The 21204-nt window shown below is 39.4% G+C and overlaps 1 protein-coding gene and 1 long non-coding RNA gene across 17 annotated transcripts in view; one reads left to right on the top strand and one right to left on the bottom strand.

Moving 5' to 3' along the window:
• The window catches only part of LOC138755330 (lethal(3)malignant brain tumor-like protein 4), a 291580-nt gene that overhangs the window by 158052 nt on the left and 112324 nt on the right, over positions 1 to 21204 (bottom strand). For all 13 annotated transcript variants that reach the window (XR_011352200.1, XR_011352201.1, XM_069921114.1 and 10 more), the window contains one exon: positions 633 to 784. Coding sequence is in view for 11 of the 13 variants with exons in the window: in XM_069921114.1 (XP_069777215.1) it covers positions 633 to 784 (152 nt within the window). In the remaining 2 variants the exon portion in view is untranslated. The remainder of the gene's footprint in view (positions 1 to 632; positions 785 to 21204) is intronic.
• LOC138755332 (uncharacterized) overlaps positions 1 to 21204 on the top strand; it is a 121752-nt gene that overhangs the window by 22682 nt on the left and 77866 nt on the right. For 3 of the 4 annotated variants that reach the window (XR_011352202.1, XR_011352203.1, XR_011352204.1), the window contains 2 exons: positions 2160 to 2330; positions 8781 to 8907. This is a non-coding gene — a long non-coding RNA (uncharacterized lncRNA). Of the gene's footprint in view, positions 1 to 2159; positions 2331 to 8780; positions 8908 to 12236; positions 12387 to 21204 lie in introns of those variants that run through there. The other variant, XR_011352205.1, reaches the window with a different exon arrangement.

Genomic DNA, 21204 nt, shown 5'->3' with positions numbered 1-21204 from the left:
TCATCATTAAAGAAAGGATGTGCTGACGTTGGAGAGGATTAAAAGGAGGTTCACTAGGATGATTCCAGGTATAAAAGGGTTATCATATGAGGATGGTTTGACAGCTCTTGTCCTGTACTTGTTGCAATTTAGAACACATGAAGATCTCAATGGAATTTTACAAATGTTGATAGGTATAGATAGAGTAGATATGGAAAGGTTGTTTTCTGTGGTGGGAGAGTCCAGGACAAGAGGGCACAATTTCAGGATTAAAGGATGTCCATTTAGAACAGAGCTGTGTAGGAATTTCTCCAGCCAGAGGGTTAAGAATCTGTGGAATTTGATGGCACCGGCGGTTGTGGAGGCCAGGTCATTGGGTGTATTTAAGGGAGAGATCGATAGTTTTGTGATTAGCCAGGAGATCAAAGATTATGTGGAGAAGGCTGGACAGTGGGGCTGAGTGGGAAAATGGATCAGCTCATGATTAAATAGTGGGTCTGACTCAGTGGGCTGAATAACCTATTTCTGCTCCTATGTCTTCTGGTCACATAGTCTATCACCTTTAACCAGGTGAAAGAGGCATTTTTCGAGTGATCCAAAACTACCAGAATTTCTTAATGAGTTTATTTAAATACATTACCAAGATTTCTCACCAGTAATCGTATGTGTCATCCCAGTCATCAAAATGCACCAAAAAACGATTGTCTATTATATCTGTTACTGTTGCGACACAAATCAGTGAGGGATTTTTTCTGTCAACTGCCTCCAACTTCATTCCTATTCGAAATCCTGAAGGTGTAAATGTCTGTGAGAGATAGATAGGAATTAGTTGTGAAGTGCAACTGAAAAATGGTAAAGTTTGATATTCTTACATAGTGCATTCCTGACAAAACATGCTGTTTGGTGTTTAGAAACAAACGTTAGCAGACCTGGAAAGCTAGCTGTCCTGACAGATCTATCTCTAATGGAATTTTATTTCTATGCACTCACTATTGAGAGTTCTGATTCAATGTAACTCAACAAATCTCATTTCTTTACATCAAATCAATGATGAAAATGTTCCGCCTCACTTTCTGACACTTTTGCCGCTAATAATTATATCAACAACTTTAGTTATGTTATGACATTTTAGAAACATTAGATATATTTTTCAGAAAATATTGGAACCATTTGACCAAAATAAATCACTTTGTCATGCAGTTATTGAAACATGGAGTTGTACTGCACAGAAACAAGTTTTTCAATCCACTCAGTACAATGTGTACTTATTTATGTTAGTCCTATTTACCCTCTCCCTAAATAAATTATTTGCCATTGCTCCGCTCACTCTCCAGCTGATCAGTATGACCCATATCGATGACCTATTCACTATCAGATTTTTTTGTCAACTGCAAATGTACTAATCATACTTCTTACATTCATATCCAAGTTCTTAATACATATCACAAATGTCAAGGGTCACAGCTCTAAACATACTGATACACCACTAGTCACAATCAGAAAAGCAAATCTTCGCCATCACCCTCTGATTCCACCTACTCCATGAGGGCATCGCTATTCCAGAAGGTAGATGTGACATTTATAGCAAATGCAGTGCCACACATCAACATTTGCACAAGTCCTTCTTCTGTTGTGCTCAAACAAATCAAGACACAAAATTACATTGTAATTTTTAGAAATACATTCCTCCCACTTGTTCTAAGCTTCTTTATAATTTCCAAGCACAAAGCAAAAAACTGTTCACAAATAAAAGTGTTGAATTACAAATCAAAATGTTGTCTTCAACAGGACTGTTAATACTTGGACAGTAGTTGGCAAACTTTTCTATTAACACCACTTAGTTACTGCCTCCTATGCAGAATGATTATACACAGAGCACTCTAAAGCATATTAAATTGCCAAAGAACAGGAATTTAGACGAACGTGTTGTGATGAAATACTGTATTCCTGATTATCTAGTTCCGCCCCGTTCTGTGTCTGTACCTGTGGCCCCTTCCTCTTTTGACCTTGTACAAAGCCTCTAACACCTTGACCTTTCCTGAGAAAGCCTTGGTCAAGGCACAGGATGAAGTCCCTGTCTATTGTGAATAAAAGCCTGTAAATCATTGACTCTGTCTCAGCCTCTCGAGTGATATACAGCACACTAATTTTATTACATTTTTTTTTGTTTTCATCGCCAGTAACTAACCAACTCCTGAGACTCGACAAGCTGGAGATCAATCCACAGTCACCTGATGCCTGATGCCTCAGACACTTTGAACTCTGGTCACGCTGTTTCGAGGTCTTCCTACAAAACTCATCCGGCATCATGGCCACCGATGATGCACAGATTCCATCTTCTCTTCTACCAGGTAGGACCCCGAGTGTTCGCAATGATCAGGGATACCACCATGTACGTGGAAGCAATGGATATACTCAAGGGACAATACAGGGAGAAAGTTAACAAAGTATACACCACGCACATGCTGGCCACTCGCAGACAGCGAATGGGCAAATCGGGTGATGAGTTCCTTTTGGTGCTGCGGGGACTTGCATGGGCGTACAACTTCCAGGCAGTATCGGCTGCCCAAAGCACACAAGACATGATCTAGGACACCTATGTTGTAGGCATTAGGTCTGGCTACATGCATCAAAAGTTACTTGAGCAGAGTAAGTTAGACTTAAAAGGGGGAATCGATCTTGCAAAATTGCTGGAGATGGCCCTCGGCAATGTGGAAGTGTACTCAGCAAACAAGCCCACACAGGGGTCACCATCCTGGGACATGGGTCTACAGGCCATTGGTCCACTACTGCGCCTGATTAATGAACCCGCCACAGCCGCTATCTCCCAGGAGCACCTGAAATACTACTTTTGCAGCCAGGCAAAATGCCCCAAAAAATGCTGCCCACAAGAGATGTAACATATTCCAAATGAAGGAAGAAGGGCAACTACGCAAGAGTATGCCGATCATAGACCTCCAGCCCCAGTGCCGCTCCATACGCAGCTTGCCAGCCACCATCTTGAGCTCTGGCATCCTCCAGAGATGACCACGACGCGACATGGGAGCTGCCATCTTGAATACTGCCATCTTTTGGGGAGACCTACATCTCCACGTGAGTGCCACCATCATGTCTCCAGACAGCGTGTCAGTGCAGGTTGGACCATAGGCTGACCCTGGCCTCAGTGGTGCTGGACCAGAACAACCCTCACCAACTCCATGATGGACACCTCTATCAATCACCAAGTGACTAAATGCCTTTTTGATAGCGGGAGCACCAAGAGCTTAATTCATCCTGACACTGTCCAACGTTACTCCCTTGAGGCAAATCTGGTCACCTACAAAGTCGTCTGGAGAGCTCATGTAGTGGTGGTCAAGTGTGGGAGTAAATGCAGAATGGTGATCGACTATAGTCAAACCATTAACCGCTAAATGCTACCCCACCTCCCACATTGCAGATATGATCAACCAAATTGCCCAGTATCACCTGAAATCCGCCAACCACCAACTCTCCATCTGCCATGAGGATCACCAGCAGACGGTCGCCTCTACCACTTCCTCAACACCAATGGTGTTTCTGTCTTCCAACGAGAGATGGATCGGATGGTAAACCAAAACGACCTGCTTGCCACCTTCCTATATCTGGATAAAACTTCATGATCTGCTGCAAGACCATGACGTGAAACTGCAAGGTCATGACGTGAACCTCCAGAAATTCCTCACTACCGCAGACACCTGAATCTGACTACAATAAGGATAGGTTGTGTTCTCCGCACTACCCCACTGGTGATCCTTGGCATGCGACCTCTGCTGGACCTCCCCCTTCCTTACAGCCTCAAGACCCTGAAAAGGTGTCTGGGGTTCTTTTATTATTATGCCCAGTGGGTTCCAAATTATGTAGATAAAGCCTGCTCCCTTATTAGGTTCACTTCCTTCCCCCTTACAAACGAAACACAGGCAGCCTTCTGCCGCATAAAGGAGGACATTGCGAAAGCCACAAAGTATGTGGTGGATGAATCTGCCCCTTTCCAGGTAGGGAGCGATGCATCTGATTTCGCCCTGACTGCCATCCTTAATAGGCAGGCCATTCCATTGCCGTTTTCTCCCGCACCCCCCTGAAGTCTGACATTTGTGTTCAATAATAAACAGTGGGGTAAGATAAAGAACAATAACATTTTGAGGTTGAGGATCAAGCTCTCCACCTACAATTATGACATCCTGTACCAACTGGGGAAGCTCAATGAGCCTTCAGATGCCCTGTCATGAGGGACATGTGTCAGCGCACAGGTGGATCGCCTCAAAGCCCTCCACAACGACCTCTGCCATCCCGGTGTCATGAGATTTTTTTCACTTTATAAAATCTCAGAATATGCCATACTCCATTGGGGATGTCAGAGACATGACCAGGGACTGCAGGGTCTGTGCAGAGTGCAAGCCCCACTTCTACCAACTGGACAGGGCACACGTGATAAAATCCACATGCCACTTTCAGCACCTGAGCATGGACTTCACCAACTGCAATATATACTTCCTCACGGTTATCAACGAGTATTCACGGTTCCCCTTGCCCTGACGTGACCACCATCACAGTCATTGGGGTCCCACGCTACCTGTTCTCCCTATTCGAGTACCCGTCATACATCCACAATGTATTGGGTATTGCCACCAGCAGGACCACAAGTTATAACCCCTGGGGGAATGGTCAGGTAGAGAGAGAGAGAGAATGGCACCATGTGGAAGGCCATCCTCCTTGGCCTAAAGTCCAGGGGACTGCCTGTCTCTCTCTCTGGCAGGAGGTCCTTCCAGAGCTGCTCCACACCACTCAATTTCTGCTACGTACTGCCACTAATGCTACCCCTCACAAAGAATTTTATCCTTTCCCAGGAAGTCCGCATCAGGGATCACACTACCCTCCTGGCTGATGTCTCCAGGACCAGAACTGCTACAAAAACATGTGAGGGGCCATACAAACGACCCTCTGGTCAAAAGGGTTCAGCTCCTCCATGCAAACCCCCAATATGCATATGATGAGTGCTAGGAAACAGTTTCCATCCAAGGCCTCATGCATACGGGCCCCCCTGCCCCTGAGGAGCATACCCACCAAGAATCACTCCCCCCTTCCACAGACACACAATACATACTGTTGCACCCTCCCCCCACCCCAGACACTCTGGCTGAGCCGCCATTCCCCCAGCAGGTCGCCACAGCACTGGAGGTCTGGGACGAGACAGCAGCCCATCTACAACCCAACAATCAACGCTCTGCTGGTCAGTACAGAGATCAAGCCACCAGACCGGCTTAACATGTAAGACTTTGTGCCCCATGTCACCCCACCGAATAATAAAAAGAAATCAAAGGGTGAATATGATGAACGGTTGAACTGCTGTATTCCTGATTACCTGGGTTCTGCCCAATTATATGACTGTACCTGTGGCCCCTCCCTCTTATGACCTTGTGTAAAGCCTGGGTCATGGCACAGGATGAGGTCCCGGTCCACTGTGAATAAAAGCTTGTAAATCAGTGACTCTGTCTCAGCCTCTCGAGTTATTTACTTCACTAGGAAGTGGATTGGGACCACAAGGTTTCAGGCTCCAGAACCGAGCTTCAAATTCTTTTTAAACTCTGATTTAATGAATTCCTTTGTAATGAAATTAACTGCCACTACACCACAACTTATATTGAAAATGGTATCTTTAAACTGATTTTTATTCCAACAGGATTCCAGCCACCAAAAATTGAGAATATATTTTATACATTTCTTCAAAGGAGAGCTGAGGTAAAAGTAAAGCATCAGAGGTGCTGGAATTGAAAAAAAAAAGTAGATCAATTGAGTAAATCAAATCCAGTGCACTAGGAGACAGCAAAGTTTTATTCCCAGATGAACAATGCCTTCCAAGCCTGAATTACCTCCCAGAATATGGAAGAATCATTGCATATGCCCTTGTCCCCTGACAATCCTCTATGTCTTTCTCAATGGCAATTATTAAGGTGATTCTTAAAAAAGATAGGGACCCATTGAAAATGTCCTCTTATAGACCTATTTCAATGCTGAATACAGACTATAAGATACTCGTGAACACTCTGGCAAATAGATCGGTGAACAAATGTAAACCAAGTGGGCTTTGTGCAAAAGAGGCAGGCTGCAGATAACATAAGCAGACTGCTGAGCATCATACATCTAGTATAGTTAAGGGATGACCCAAGTGTAGCCGTGACCCTAGATGCTGAGAAGGCATTTGATAAGCTAGAGTGGGACTTCCTATTTAAGGTAATGGAGAAATTAAGGCTAGAGCCAACTTTTATAAATTGGATCAAGGCTGTACCATGCACCCAAGGGTAAAGTTGTGACCAATGGGCAAATATCTCCAGCCTTCACATTATTAAGATCTAGTCGATGGGGGTCTATTCATTTTGGCTATAAAACCATTGGCTGAAGCCATACAATGAGATCTGGACATCAAAGGTTCAGAGTGGGCTGGGAAGAACACAAATGCTGATGATATGCTGATATATCTGACAGACCCTGCAAGTTTGCTGACCAAGCTTCACTCTACTCTGGAGCATTATGGAAAAGTCTCTAGATACAAGATTAATTGGGACGAGTGAAATTATGCCACTTACAAAAGGGGACGATAGGCAATTTAAAGAAAACAGTCAACTGAAGTGGCCACCAAAGGGGATCAAGTATCTGGGAATCAGGTTGGGCAATAATCTGCAAATCTGCAAAATCTAAATTATACCCCCTTGCTCAAAAAAATTGAGGAGGACCTAAACAGGGTCAACTGTATCAAGATGAACGTGTTGCCAAGGCTTCAGTAGCTCTTCCAGACTTTTCCCATGGCATTATCCTGGAGATTCTTTCAGAATATTAATTCACAGGTTCAATGTGTAGGTTCATTTGGAATAGGAGAGTGGCCAGGGTCTCCATGCAGAAATTAACCTGGGATTACAGTCCTGGAAAACTAAGATAACTAGACTTTAAGAAATATTATTGGGCAGCACAGTCGAGGTATATCATTTGACTCTTTGAGGGAGGAGGTACACCATCCTGGGCACAAATTGGTCTGCACATGATAGGTGAGAAGATAGCAGAAGAATTTATTTATAAATGGGACTCTAAATTGTTATCTGGTGACAAATACACCCCCCTTATTAAAACATACTCTTTATGCGTGGAACAAGATTATTCAATGCATTGGATTTAAAGTGGGATTGTAGTCAAAAACACCCTGACTCAGAATGGCTAATCCCATAGACAATAGATAACAAGATCCTGAATACCTAGTGCCAGAAAGGGATCAGATGTATCGAGGACTGTTACGAGTGAGGGCAGCTTATGTCATTTGAACAACTTAAAAATAAATATGATTTGTAAAGCAGAACATTCTTTTGCTATTTTCAATTGTTATTTTTAAGAGAAAAATTAGGTCCAGTTATGGTCCGACTAGTTCACAGTGGCATGAAGGCCCTGATTCGAAAGAGAAACATGCTTAATTTTATTGCGGCAATGTATTTCTTACTATAAATGGAAAGCCTGAAGCCAGGTTTTCATAAGTCTAGGCAAAGGTGGGAGTTAGACTTGGGTATAACAAATGATGAAAGGTGCTGGTCCAAACTGTGTTGTGACAGCATGACCTCAATTATTAATACTCGATATAGGTTGATACAGTATAATTTTCTGTCAGTTGTACTATACGCCGCAGAAATTGAACAAGGCTAAGCCAGAAATTTCAGAGCAATGTTTTAGGTGAGGCATAGAGACAGGAACCTTTGTGCACTCAACCTAGTTATGCTCCAAAGCCCTTATGTATAGAGCTAGGCCAATTCCCAGAAACAAAAATTATATATGAAGAATTTCCACTGGACTCAGAGTTGTTCCTGTTGGGAAACATCATGGATATGAGCTGTCTAAATTTCCAATCCAATTTGTGTTGATTGCTTTGGTGGTGGCCAGGAAATGCATAAGGGTTACTTGGAAGTCAGACTCTCATCTAGACATTGCGCGCTGGAATATGGAAATGCAGAGCTGTGTTTTCCTGGAGAAATTACCTACAATTTAAGGAAGAAATATGACACCTTCCTTAAAATTTGGCAACCATATCTGCATCATATAGGTGCAAAGATATAGTGTGGTTCCTTGTGCTCTGTTCGTTCCCACCTACCCTCTCCTGGGGGGGTGGGGGGGGAACCATCTTAATCAAGTTGAGTCACAAAAATTCAAAGTCCTGGAGGCCAGTAGTGGGGTTTCTTTGAGTTTGTTTTTACTTTTTTGTAGGAATTTTTTACATGTAATTGTTTTTTTTGGTCCTTAACTCCCTAATTAATCAGAAAGTTAAAGGGACCTGTAAAATGCTACAGGAAGAAGGGACAAGGGCTAATTTATTGTTGTCATTTTTCTTTTTAGAGTAATTGTCTATTTAATTTTGTGACATCATCTGCAAATAGACTGATTTAATATTCCTTTTATTTTCTGTTCTTATCAGTTCTGCCAAGTTGACCTATTTAATTTAAATTGGTTCGAGTATTTATCCATTTATTGTCACCATCGCATTGAATTCGCCCATCGTTATTGAATGAAGATCTACCGGGACCAATGGCTGAAGAGGGCGCACAAAATCAGTGAACCGGTGTGCGGACTCGAAAGGCCAACATGGCCTGTTTCCGCTCCGTAAATTGTTATATGGTCTCTGGATGTATTAATTGGGATGGGGGAATGGGGGGGGGGGGGGAGCGGGAAATTGGACTCAACAGTGAAGCTTTTATTATTATGGATTATTGACACTGAGTTTAAAAAATTATAAATAAAATATTTTTTAAAAAAAGGACATCTACAAGAGGTCATCTGAAGGAAGCAGCCTCTTTCCTCAAGGACTCACCACCCAGGCAATGCCCTCCTCACACTGCTACCATCAGGATGGAGGTACAGGAGCCTGAAGACGAACACCTAATGGTACAAAAATAGCTTCTTCCCTTTTGCACTATTTTATAGAAATGTAATTTATATAAATATTTTCACCTCTAATGTTGCCTCAAAACAACGAATTTCGTGACACATTCATGACAATAAATTCTGATTTTTTAAGAGGTCACAAATAGGTGGGAGGGTAGAAGAGACATGGTCATTTAAATTTAGAGGCCTCTTCTGCAAGCAAAAAATATTAAATTATGAGGAATAAAGACAAAAACATAGCTAGATCACAGATCTGTCATAATCTTTGTGATTGGTGAGCAAGATACAGATTCAGACATAAACAATAATGTCATCATTAATATAAAAATAATTTGAAAAGAAGCAGTTATTGTAACATAAATAATCAGGTACATGTTAAAACACTTCCCTTCTTTGTGATAGTGCAAAAAATTTGGCAGGATAGATAATCACACACCAACCACAATGAAGTATGATTCATGTTCATTCATACCAACTGTTCAGCTGACATCAGTCACAAGCTCTCATAGAAAGGGCTTGGGTGCTAGGATTTTCTCCTTCAATTGTCTGTAGAACTGGATAATTTATAATGTTAGGACTCGGCTAGTGTAGCAGTCAGTGCAAAGCTAAGATAGCACAAGCGTTGTCTGTCAAGAGTTTGTATGCTCTCCCCTTGTCTGCGTGCTCTGGTTTCTTTCCAATCTTCAAAAGATTTGGCGGTTGTAGGTTATTTGGGGTATTTGGGTGGCAAAGGTCATGGTCTGGAAGGGCCTATTACTGTGCCATACATCCAAGTTAACTTGTTAATTATGTCTTCCACATGGAACAACAGTGAACAAAGTTGATTCCCAATCAATGAAAATTAAACAGTTACAGATACTGGAAATTGTTGGAAAATGTTGGAAAACCTCAGCATTTCAGAGAAGACGCAGACAAAAAGAGAGAAAAAAATGTTTTAAGTTGTAGACAAGTAGTTAGAGGAGAAATGGAGAGGATAAAGAGAAGATAACTGACAAGATGATACCAGGGAATCTGTAGGATTAAGCTGTAAACAAAGTCATCCAGTTGACAGGGGCAGTTAGAAAGTGAGAACAAAGTAGCTAAATTTACAAATTGCAGAGCTGTTGAATATGTCTGGCAGATCATACTATCCTAACCCACAGAAGAAAACAGAGCTACTATCACAAATGGATTGACCATTTACAAAAGAGACAAAGCAAGTTACCTGATGTTGTAGAATTTGACTTGGACTTCTGAAGGCTGCAACATTGTCTGATGGAAGATGAAGTGATTTTTCCCAAAGCCTTATTAGAGAAGTGAGGGGTTCATAGAAAGATACATTTGAGTGGGAGTGCAATGGAGAATTGAAATGCCAGGTAATCTTGGCTGCTCTCCTGTGGACTGAACACACTCCACAAGCTGCCATTCAATTTGTGGTTGGTTTCGTCAATGTGCACGAGTCTGTGTTTTGAACAGTAAATGCCACAGACTAGATTATAAGGAATGTGCTGAAAGTATTGAAAGGTGATGAAAGGGAACAGAATATTGAATTTTACAACTTCAAGGAGCTCCTAAACTGTTTCAGAAATGGCCAATCCATTTGTAATATTGGCTCTGAATTTAGCTTTCTCATTGTGACCTGGTGGCATGTCCTACTGCTCCATATTTTGTAAATTCTATGGTCCTTTGTGTATTCACTCTCAGACTGCCCTTATTTGATAGCATTTATGATTCTTTGTTCAGATTCTCTCTCCCTCAATTACACTGTTGTGATGGATTATATTATATTTTATATTATTTATAGATATGTTTTTGGAGGAGATAGATTGTGGGAGTCGTGTAGGTCACAAACAAACACAAACACTTCACAAAACAGATCTCATTTAAAATGAGCTTTGCTCAAACCAGACACTCTGGGCCCAGTGTCTTTGTAAAGACAATAAAAACTGCTTTGCTAAAGGTTTGCATAAGCAGGTACAAATAGAAGAACCTGAGCTCAAGAGATTTCACAAGTAGGTGTTAATTGGACACGCTGTAGAGTAATGGATTATTGTTTTGAAAACAACAGATGAACAGGCTCAGAAGTTGTGGCCCAGTGCTGCAATCTGTCTGGTTGCAGTTTGCTGTTCTAGGAAGGTCATGTGGTTTTTGCAAGCAGAGAAAGAGAGAGGAGACCAAACAGGCTTTGTCTGAGAGAGAGAGAGAGAAAAAGAAAGAGAGAAAGAGAGAGAGAGAGAGAGAGAGAGAGAGAGAGAGAGAGAGAGAGAGAGAGAGAGAGAGAGAGAGTGAGAGAGAGAGAGAGAGAGTGAGTGAGAGAGCGAGAGAGTGAGATAGCACACACTGGTTTCTGCAGTCATGACAAACTGGCAGCTTGTTGAAACCCCATTTTGAAGACAGGTTGTGAGTTCTGAGTTCAGCCTATTGAAAACCCTTGTGGTCCATACAAGAGGAAATGGCTGGCTGGAGTGTTTCACCTGAAATAAGGGAAACAAAAGGAACTCTGTGGTGAACTGCAGAAGAAGAGGTTATCATTTGGAAAACCCTGATAGGGCAAGTTTATTTGGTAAGACATGGCTGATCGGAGGGAATCAGTTTGTGTGTGTCCAATGAGCAACAAATCTCTCTCTGAAACCAACAAGAACCTTCCTGAGTGGTAACCAATTACCTTTAAGCACCAGAGCCTGGTGAAATTCATAAATGTTAAATTCTGTGCGCAGTATAAGAATTGCCTGATACTGGTGAACTTGGAGAAGTGAGAAGTGAATGACTGGACTATTAAAGCAAAGAACTTTCCTGAACATATACACATTACATACACAAGCACTTAGAATTAGAAGGAGGTTAAGTTAATTTAATAGTAATAAGTTAAAATTTGATTCTGTTTTATGTTTAAAGAAAATTAAAAGTTTTGTTTAAGTAACCATTTGTCTTGGTGAATTTCTATTGCTGTTGGGTTTTGGGGTCCTCTGGGCCTGTGGCTATAGAAAATGCCACCTCTGTTCCTCTTTTGATGGATACAATTAACTACCAAAATGAAATAACAAATTGGAAAGAATAAAAAGTCTACTGCTGTTACCATGTACCCAACTGGCCTCTGCGGCCTGAGCTGCTGATATCCTGTAGTGTTCAAATTGAACAGACTTGGAAATGTTCACCTCAAAGCAGCACTTATTTCACTTGAATATTAAATTGGAGATAATTAGTTCTATTGTTTTAATATGCAGGGAATCTGGTTGGTGATGATTTCCTGCTAAAAATATTTTTAAATATGTAAATAGTTTTCTTCACTTTTTTCTTGTTTGTGCTTTGTTTTTGTACTAATTAAAATGAATTATTTATTTTCTCCTCAGATAATTATTGGCAGCAGTGTTTCAAATAGAATGCACTTGGATGTTTTGAAGATGGTGCTCTCTGTTAGTCCCAACCAGATCAAATGTACAAAAAAAATTTCATCCTGCTGATTGTCACACACCATCAAAAGTAAACATCTGTTCAAAATATCTCACCTTGGGAAATGACATAAGAATGTAAAAAGCAGGAGTAGGCCATCTGGTCTATCAAGCTTGCTCTGCCATTTAATAAGATCATGGCTGATCTGACTCAGCTCCACCTACCAGTTTACGCCATAAACCTAATTTCCCCTACTATATAAAATATATCTCACTGTCTCTTAAATATATTTAATTTAAAATATTAAAGTAATAAATATAATATATTTAATGCTCCCTTTGGCAGAGAATTCCACACATTATAACCATATAACCATATACAGCACAGAACAGGCCAGTTTGGCCCCACTAGTCCATGCCAGAACAAATCCCCACCCTCCTATTCCCACTGACCAGCACCTGGTCCATACCCCTCCAATCCTCTCCCCTCCATGTAATTATCCAGTCTTTCCTTAAATGTAAATAACATCCTTGCTTCAACCACCTCTGCCGGAAGCTTATTCCACATCCCAACCACCCTTTGCGTGAAGAAATTTCCCCTCATGTTCCCCTTATAATTTTCCCCCTGCAATCTCAAAGCATGGCTTCTGGTTTGAATATCCCCCACTCTTAATTGAAAAAGCCTATCCACGTTGACTGTCTCTGACCCTTTTTAAATCTTGAACACCTCCATCAAATCCCCCCCCCCCCCCTCAATCTTCTACGCTCCAGAGAAAAAATCCCCAGGCTGCTCAACCTTTCTCCGTAACTCAAACCCTGACATCCTGTCAACATTCTCGTGAACCTTCTCTGCACTCTCTCTATTTTGTTTATATCCTTCCTATAATTCGGTGACCAAACTGCACACAGTATTGCAAACTTGGCTTCACCAATGCTTTGTACAATTTCATCTTAACATCCCAACTCTTGAATTCAATACTCCGATTTATGAAGGCCAACATTCCAAATGCCTTCTCCACCACTCTATCTACCTGAGTATCAACTTTGAAGGTACTATTTATCATAACTATTTATCAGGAACTTTGTTGCTCTGCACTCCTCAATTGTCTACCATTCAATGTATATGACCTATTTAGATTTGCCTTTCCAAAATGAAACACTTCACACTTATCCGTATTAAATTCCATCAGCCATTCCTCAGCCCACTCCTCTAGCTTTCCTATATCTCTTTTTAAGCTAATCTTCCTCGCTGCCCACAATATCACCAATCTTTGTATCATCTGCAAACTTACTTATCCAATTTACCACCCCTTCTTCCAGATCGTTAATATATATAACAAACAATAGTGGACCTAGGACCGATCCCTGAGGAACTCCACTAGTCACTGGCCTCCATTTGACAAACAATTTTCTACCAGTACTCTCTGACACCTCCCATCCAACCATTGCTGAATCCATTTCACTACCTCCTTATTTATACCTAATGCCTCCACCTTTTTTCCTAACCTCCTGTGGGGAACTTTGTCAAAAGCTTTACTAAAGTCTAAATAGACAACATCCACAGCCTTCCCTTCATCAATCTTTTTTGGAGGGGGAGTCACGTGATGGAGTAGTGGCCGGTCAGGGAATTCCAGCCCTCTCCGGAAAAGTTGAAAAAAAAACGCACAAAACACAAAGGTACAAGAATAAAAATTAAAACAAAGTAAAAGTAAAGGTGAGAAGAAAATGACAGCGAAGAGAGAAAAGTCAAAAACAACGGGAAGAAGAGAAGATGAAAGAACTTCGGAAGAAGAAGGTGAAGGCCTTACCTGTCCGAGGAGTCCCGCCGCAGAGAGAGAAGTCCGCTCCCTAAGGTCAGTGGAAGTCCCGAGTTCGGGACTACAAAAATGGCTCGCGGAGCCGAGTAAAAGTGCGCAACTGCGCATGCGCGACTCCTCGCACATGCGCGATGCGCATGAAAAAAAACACACTGACGGGAGGGGGGAACAGCTGCGGAGTCGATCTCCACAGCTGAGAGTGACAGCTGCAACACAGCAACAGGAGCAGAACATAGAAAATAACGACAACAAGAAAGAAGAGAGCAAAAAAAACAAGGAAACAACAGATGGCCAACCCAGAGGAAGAAGAAGAAGAACATAGAGAAATGGAAGAAGAAGAGAAAGGCAGGACAATGGATATATCATTTTTTAAAGAATATATGGAATCAGTGAAAGAATGGCAATTACAAGAATTTAATGAGATAAAAAGAAGAATTAAGAGTGCAGAATAAAAAATGAATAAAATAGAAATGGTCATATCAGAGATAGGAAAAAGAGTGGATAATGTGGAAGAACGAGAAATAATCGTAGAAATGGAAGTAGAGGACTTAAAAGAGAAATTAGAAGAATCTAATAAAAAAGTTAAAGAGGCACATGAGCTGTTAGCTCAAAAGATAGATATAATGGAAAACTATAATAGAAGAAATAATATAAAGATAGTGGGCCTTAAGGAAGATGAAGAAAGCAAGAATATGAGAGAATTTATAAAAGATTGGATCCCCAGGGTCCTAGGAAGACCAGAATTACAGGAAGAAATGGAAATAGAGAGGGCACATAGAACATTAGCCCCGAAACCACAGCCGCAGCAAAAACCAAGATCCATTTTAGTAAAATTCTTAAGATATACAACACGAGAAAATATATTGGAGAAAGCAATGAAGAAAATAAGAGAAGACAAAAAGCCACTGGAATACAAAGGTCAAAAATTTTTTTTCTATCCAGACATAAGTTTTGAACTCCTGAAGAAGAGGAAGGAGTTCAATACAGCAAAAACGATCTTACGGAAAAAAGGATATAAATTTATGTTAAAGTACCCAGCGGTACTTAAAATAGTTATTCCAGGGCAACAAAACAGACTATTCTCGGATCCAGAGGAAGCACGAAAATTTGCAGAACAACTACAAAACAAGCAGAGAGATGAAAACATGTAATGGAGAGTACAAATGACCACGAACTATGTGTATGTGTGTATATGGGTATTTATATGTATATATATATATATATATATATATATATATGTATATATATATATATATATATAGATGTGTATGTATATGTGTGTATACATGTGTGTATCCGTATTTAGAGGAAAATATATAGAGTATAGATAAGAATTAATAAGGGAATGAAAGGGAATAGAGGGAATAAGGAGGGAATTAAAAGAGTGACCTTTGTTATATATGAAAATTGAAATCTTTTCCGGGGGTGGCTGGGTGGGGAGGAGTTACGGTCACTGCAAAATCAGTTGACGCTTGCGAGTGAATTCGCAAATCCAAATGGAGAGGGGCGATGTGGTTGCCCGACAAGGGATAAAGGGCAACTCAGCAGGGGGAGGGGAGAATGGGGTTAAATAAATTTTAAATAGGAGAATAAGGAAAATGTTTGATGTTTTAGAAATGTTGTCTTATAAAGTGTTCAAAACAAGAAAGCAGAAATGGATAAGAAGGAAAGGTGATGATGGAGAAACGGAAAGGGAAGATAAACAAAGTATGAAATGGCTACGTTGAACTATATGACTTTAAATATTAACGGAATACATAACCAAATCAAAAAGAAGAAACTGCTAAATTTACTGAAAAAAGAAAAAATTGATATAGCATTTGTGCAAGAAACACATTTAACTGAAATGGAGCACAAGAAATTAAAGAGAGATTGGGTAGGACATGTAACAGCAGCGTCGAATAATTCCAAAGCAAGAGGAGTAGCTATATTAATCAGTAAAAATGTACCAATTAAAATAGAAGAGGAAATAATAGATCCAGCAGGGAGATATGTAATGATAAAATGACAGATATATTTGGAGTTTTGGAATCTACTCAATGTATATTCACCTAACGAAGAAGATCAAAAGTTTATGCAAGATATTTTTTTGAAGATAGCAGATACGCAAGGGAACATATTAATAGGAGGGGATTTCAACCTTAATTTGGATTCAAATATGGATAAAACTGGGAAAAAAATTAACAGAAAGGACAAAGTAACCAAATTTTAGTTAAATGAATTTTTAACTAAAATTGAACTACCAAAATTACAAATAGAGGAACAAAATAAATTAACAGAACCATTTGAAATAGTAGAAATACAAGAGATAATAAAAAAACTACCAAATAATAAAACACCAGGAGAGGATGGATTCCCAATAGAATTCTATAAAACATTTAAAGATTTATTAATTCCTCCCCTCCTGGAAGTAATCAACCAGATTGACAAAACACAAAGCTTACCAGATTCATGTAAAACAGCAATAATTACAGTAATACCAAAGCAAGAGAAAGATCCACTCGCACCAGCGTCATATAGACCAATATCATTACTTAACACAGATTATAAGATAACAGCTAAACTATTAGCAAACATATTAGCAGATTATGTACCTAAAATAGTAAATGTAGACCAAACTGGATTTATTAAAAAAAGACGAACAGACAATATTTGTAAATTTATTAACTTAATTCATGCAGTAGAAGGGAGTAAAGCACCAACAGTAGCAGTTGCTTTAGATGCAGAGAAGGCCTTTGACAGAGTAGAATGGAATTATTTATTCAAAGTATTGCAAAAATTCAGTTTACCAGAGATGTATATTAATTGGATTAAAGCATTATATAAGGGGCCATTGGCGAAAGTGACAGTGAATGGATATATATCAAAGCAATTTAATTTAAGCAGATCAACAAGGCAGGGATGCCCACTATGACCCTTATTGTTCGCGTTAGCTATAGAACCACTAGCAGAATTGATAAGAACAGAAAATAATATAAAAGGGATAAAAATAAAAGACAAGGAATATAAAATCAGTTTATTTGCGGATGATGTTATAGTATACTTAACAGAACCAGAACTATCAATAAAAAAGTTATATAAGAAATTGAAGGAATATGGAGAAGTGTCGGGTTACAAGATTAACGTAAATAAAAGTAAAGCAATGCCAATGAATAATGCGGATTTCTCAAAATTTAAGAAGGAATCACCATTCAGATGGCAAATGCAAGCAATAAGATACCTAGGTATACAAATAAATAAAAATCTCGGCCATCTATATAAACTCAATTATTATCCACTAATGAAAAAATTACAGGGTGATTTAGAGCATTGGAAAGATTTACCACTAACACTAATAGGAAGGATAAACTGTATTAAAATGAACATTTTCCCAAGGATACTATACCTATTTCAGGCATTGCCAATACACTTGACAGAGAAATTCTTCAAGGAGTTAAAGAAAATAATAAGGAAATTTTTATGGAAAGGGGGGGAAACCGAAGATAGACTAGATAAATTAACAGAATGGTATAAACAAGGAGGCTTACAACTGCCAAACTTTAAAAATTATTATAGAGCCGCACAATTAAGATACCTATCAGATTTTTATCAAACAAGGGAAAAGCCAGATTGGACTAGATTAGAACTAGATAAAATAGGGGAAAAGATACCTGAACACATATTATATAAATGGGATGAAAAATTGGTACAACATAGGAGTTCTCCAGTATTACATCATCTGCTCAATATTTGGAAGAAGATTCATGTAGAAAGGAATAAAACAAATTACCAATTACCAAAACTAAGAATGACGCAAAATCAGTTACTCCCTTTTACAATAGATAACCTTTCCTTTAGAGAATGGGAGAAAAAAGGAATCAAAGGAATAGAAAATTGTTTTTCAGGAAATAGATTATTATCCTTTGAACAAATGAAGGATAAATATAATATAACTCAAGATACAGTGTCGGCATATTACCAACTGAGATCCTACTTGAAGGACAAATTAGGAAGCAGTCTGAGGTTACCAGAGGGAAGTAACTTTGAATATGTGATTACAGATACAATGATAATCAAAAAATTTATAACAAATATGTATATTAAACTGCAAGAAAAGGAGAATGAGGAAACAAATGGTAAAACTAAACAAAAATGGGAACAAGATTTAAATATAAAGATAAAGAAGGAAACATGGGAGAAGTTATGCTCTGGAACGATGAGAAATACAATAAATACGAGGTTACGTATGATACAATATAACTGGATACACAGGCTATACATTACACCTCAAAAGTTAAATAAATGGGATCCAACAGTAACTGACAGATGTTTTCGTTGTAAAAAAGAAATGGGAACAACAATTCATGCAATCTGGACATGTGAGAAGGTAGAAAAATTTTGGGAAGATCTAAACCAGATATTAAATAAAATTACAGAAAACAATATACCAAAAAACCCAGAGATCTTCCTCCTAAGTAACATAAAAAACAAAGAATTTGGACTTTATTTGGAGGGTGCACAAAAAAGATTTGTTAAGATAGCTCTAGCCGTAGCAAAAAAATGTATTCTGTCAACCTAGAAATTAGAAGATAATTTGAGAATACAACAATGGTATATAGAAATGAATAAATGTATTCCATTAGAAAAAATAACATATAATTTAAGAAATAATATTGAAATATTTGAACAAATATGGGAGCCATACATGAAACACAATAGAGAAAACCTACCGGGGACATCTACCACCTGAAATAACGAAAGGAGAAGGAAATGAAAAGAATTGACTCAGTGGAATTTCTTGTTTATTTTTATTGAATGACAACATTGTTTGACTGGTTTAATGTATCTTAGATTTTGTACTTTAAATGAATGGGGGGGGTCAGGTAAGGAGGGTGGGATGGGAGGAGGGAGGGGGGGAGAAAATGACACTATATATTTGAAAAGGAAAATGTATGTATCTTGGTCAATGTGGTTTATGGTGCGAAAAATAAAAAATTATTTAAAAAAAATATTTTTTGTAACCCCTCAAAAAACTCTATAAGGTTTGTTAAGCATGACAAAACCATGCTGACTACTACCTATCATTCTACACTGGATAAGCAATTAAGTGGAAGCTTCTTATCAGAAAAGGAAGCAATGGACCCTTTTACACAAATCAGTAAGAAATATGAATCCCTGAGTAAATACGATGTTCAAATTTACATGAGAAGCATTCAATCACATTTTCAGAGATAAAACATTGAAAATGGAATACCAGAGTGCTGAAGTGATTTTTTTTTCCTGATTGATTATGGCTGCAGGATAATACTAATTGGTTCAGCAGGACTTTGCATTGTCCCAAATGTTTTCATCAGCAGTAGCTACTGTGTGGTGCAGAGCTGGCAATTAAAATGGTTCCAAGTACTTGAATGCATTCTGTTATGCTACGATGCAATGTTGGCAACATTCTCTGTGCCAAAAATATCCACATCTGCTTCAGGAACTAGGCTATTATTTAACTGTTCTCCTACAGTCGTGTGCATAAACCATTGCTACTGATTGGATGACACTCAAGGCAATGCTTTGTCCTGGACTTTATCAATCTTTTGAAAGTGTTGGAAATATAGCAATTTGTACTCTATTATAAAAATGAGTAATTTGGCATTCAATTTCTTTTTATACGTTCTATTTCAATTAAATAATTTTGAAGTTAAGATGTTTCTATTTTTTGGTTTCTAATGTGGTCCAGGACATAAAGTACAGGTACACAATCCTTTATCTGGAACCCTTAGGGGACAGTGTGTCCGAAATTTTGGATTTTTCCAGATTTTGGAAAACCAGATTTAAGCCCACTCGAATTTTGGTGCCATATCCACCCCCACCCCCTTCCAGTCGCGCTGCCGACTCCCCCCCACCCCTTGCCCGCCCGACTCGCACTGCCGGTCTCCCCCACCTTGCCTGCCCGACTCGTGCTGCCGGTCTCTCGCCTGCCCAACTCGCGCTGCCAGTCTCCCCCTCGCCCACCCGACTTGTGCTGCCAGTCTCTCCCCCTCGCCCACCCGACTCGTGCTGCCGCCTCTCTCCTCACTTGCTGGATTTTGGAGCTTTCTGGATTTTAGATGTCCAGATAAAGGATTGTGTACCTGTATTGTGCTCAAGATTCTTAACAAGGAAGAAAAGTATGCTTGGGTCACAGGTATATAGGGTCGTAAAGAGGGATTTTGGCCAAGTATTGAGTGGAGGAGTTGGGTGAAGTTGTGTAAGACATTGGTCAGGCCAAATTTGGAGGATTGTGTGCAGTTTCGGTCACCTACCTGCAGGAAAGATATTAATAAGATTGAAAGAGTGCAGAAAAGGTTTATAAGGATGTGGCTGGCTCTTGAGCTGATTTACAGGGAAAGGGTGAATTGATCAGGACTTTATTCCCTGGAGCATTGGAAAGGGGGGTTTTGGCAAAGGTATATTAAATCATGAGGGATATAGATAGAGTAAATGAAACAGACTGAGGTTGGAAGGAATGTTTAAGGGCAAAATCAGGGTAATATCACTCAGAGGGTAGTGTTGAGGGTGTGGAACAACCTGCTCGTGGAATTGGTGGATGCGGGTTCAATTTCAACATTTAAAATAAATTTTTATAGGTACATGAATGGGAGGGGTATGGGTGGCTATGGGTAGGAACAGACAGAATTATAGTTCAGCACAAAATAGAAGTGCCAAAGGGCTTATTTTTGTGATGTAGTGTTCTATAGTCTACATCCCTGTCAGCATAATCTGAATCTTCCATGACTCACAAAACTTCCTTAAAAATTTTATTTAATAAAACACTGAAAAAATTTCTATTTATAAGCAAATTAGATTACAATGCTCAAAAATAGTCATAAATTTCCACACAGAAAATTATGGAGAAAGCTTTTCTTTAAAGAGTCAATAAAACAAACAAATGATGAATTATGAATAATAAATAACATCCTTGGTGATCATAGTAGCATTATTCAGATTGATTTCCACTTTTGGTACATGGTTAATTGTGTGGGCTGGTGTAGTGAGACAGCTCTTTGCTATTTAAGATATGCGATGTGCAACAACCCCTGCTTGTCAATTTAATCAAGTGATTGGAGAGAACAAGGAAGGCCAATGAAGAGCCAAAACATTTC

This window comes from Narcine bancroftii, chromosome 2 (genome assembly GCF_036971445.1).
Source record: "Narcine bancroftii isolate sNarBan1 chromosome 2, sNarBan1.hap1, whole genome shotgun sequence".
NCBI lineage: Eukaryota > Metazoa > Chordata > Chondrichthyes > Torpediniformes > Narcinidae > Narcine > Narcine bancroftii.
Note: the sequence above shows the minus strand (reverse complement) of the source record. Positions and strands in the feature narration are given on the sequence as shown.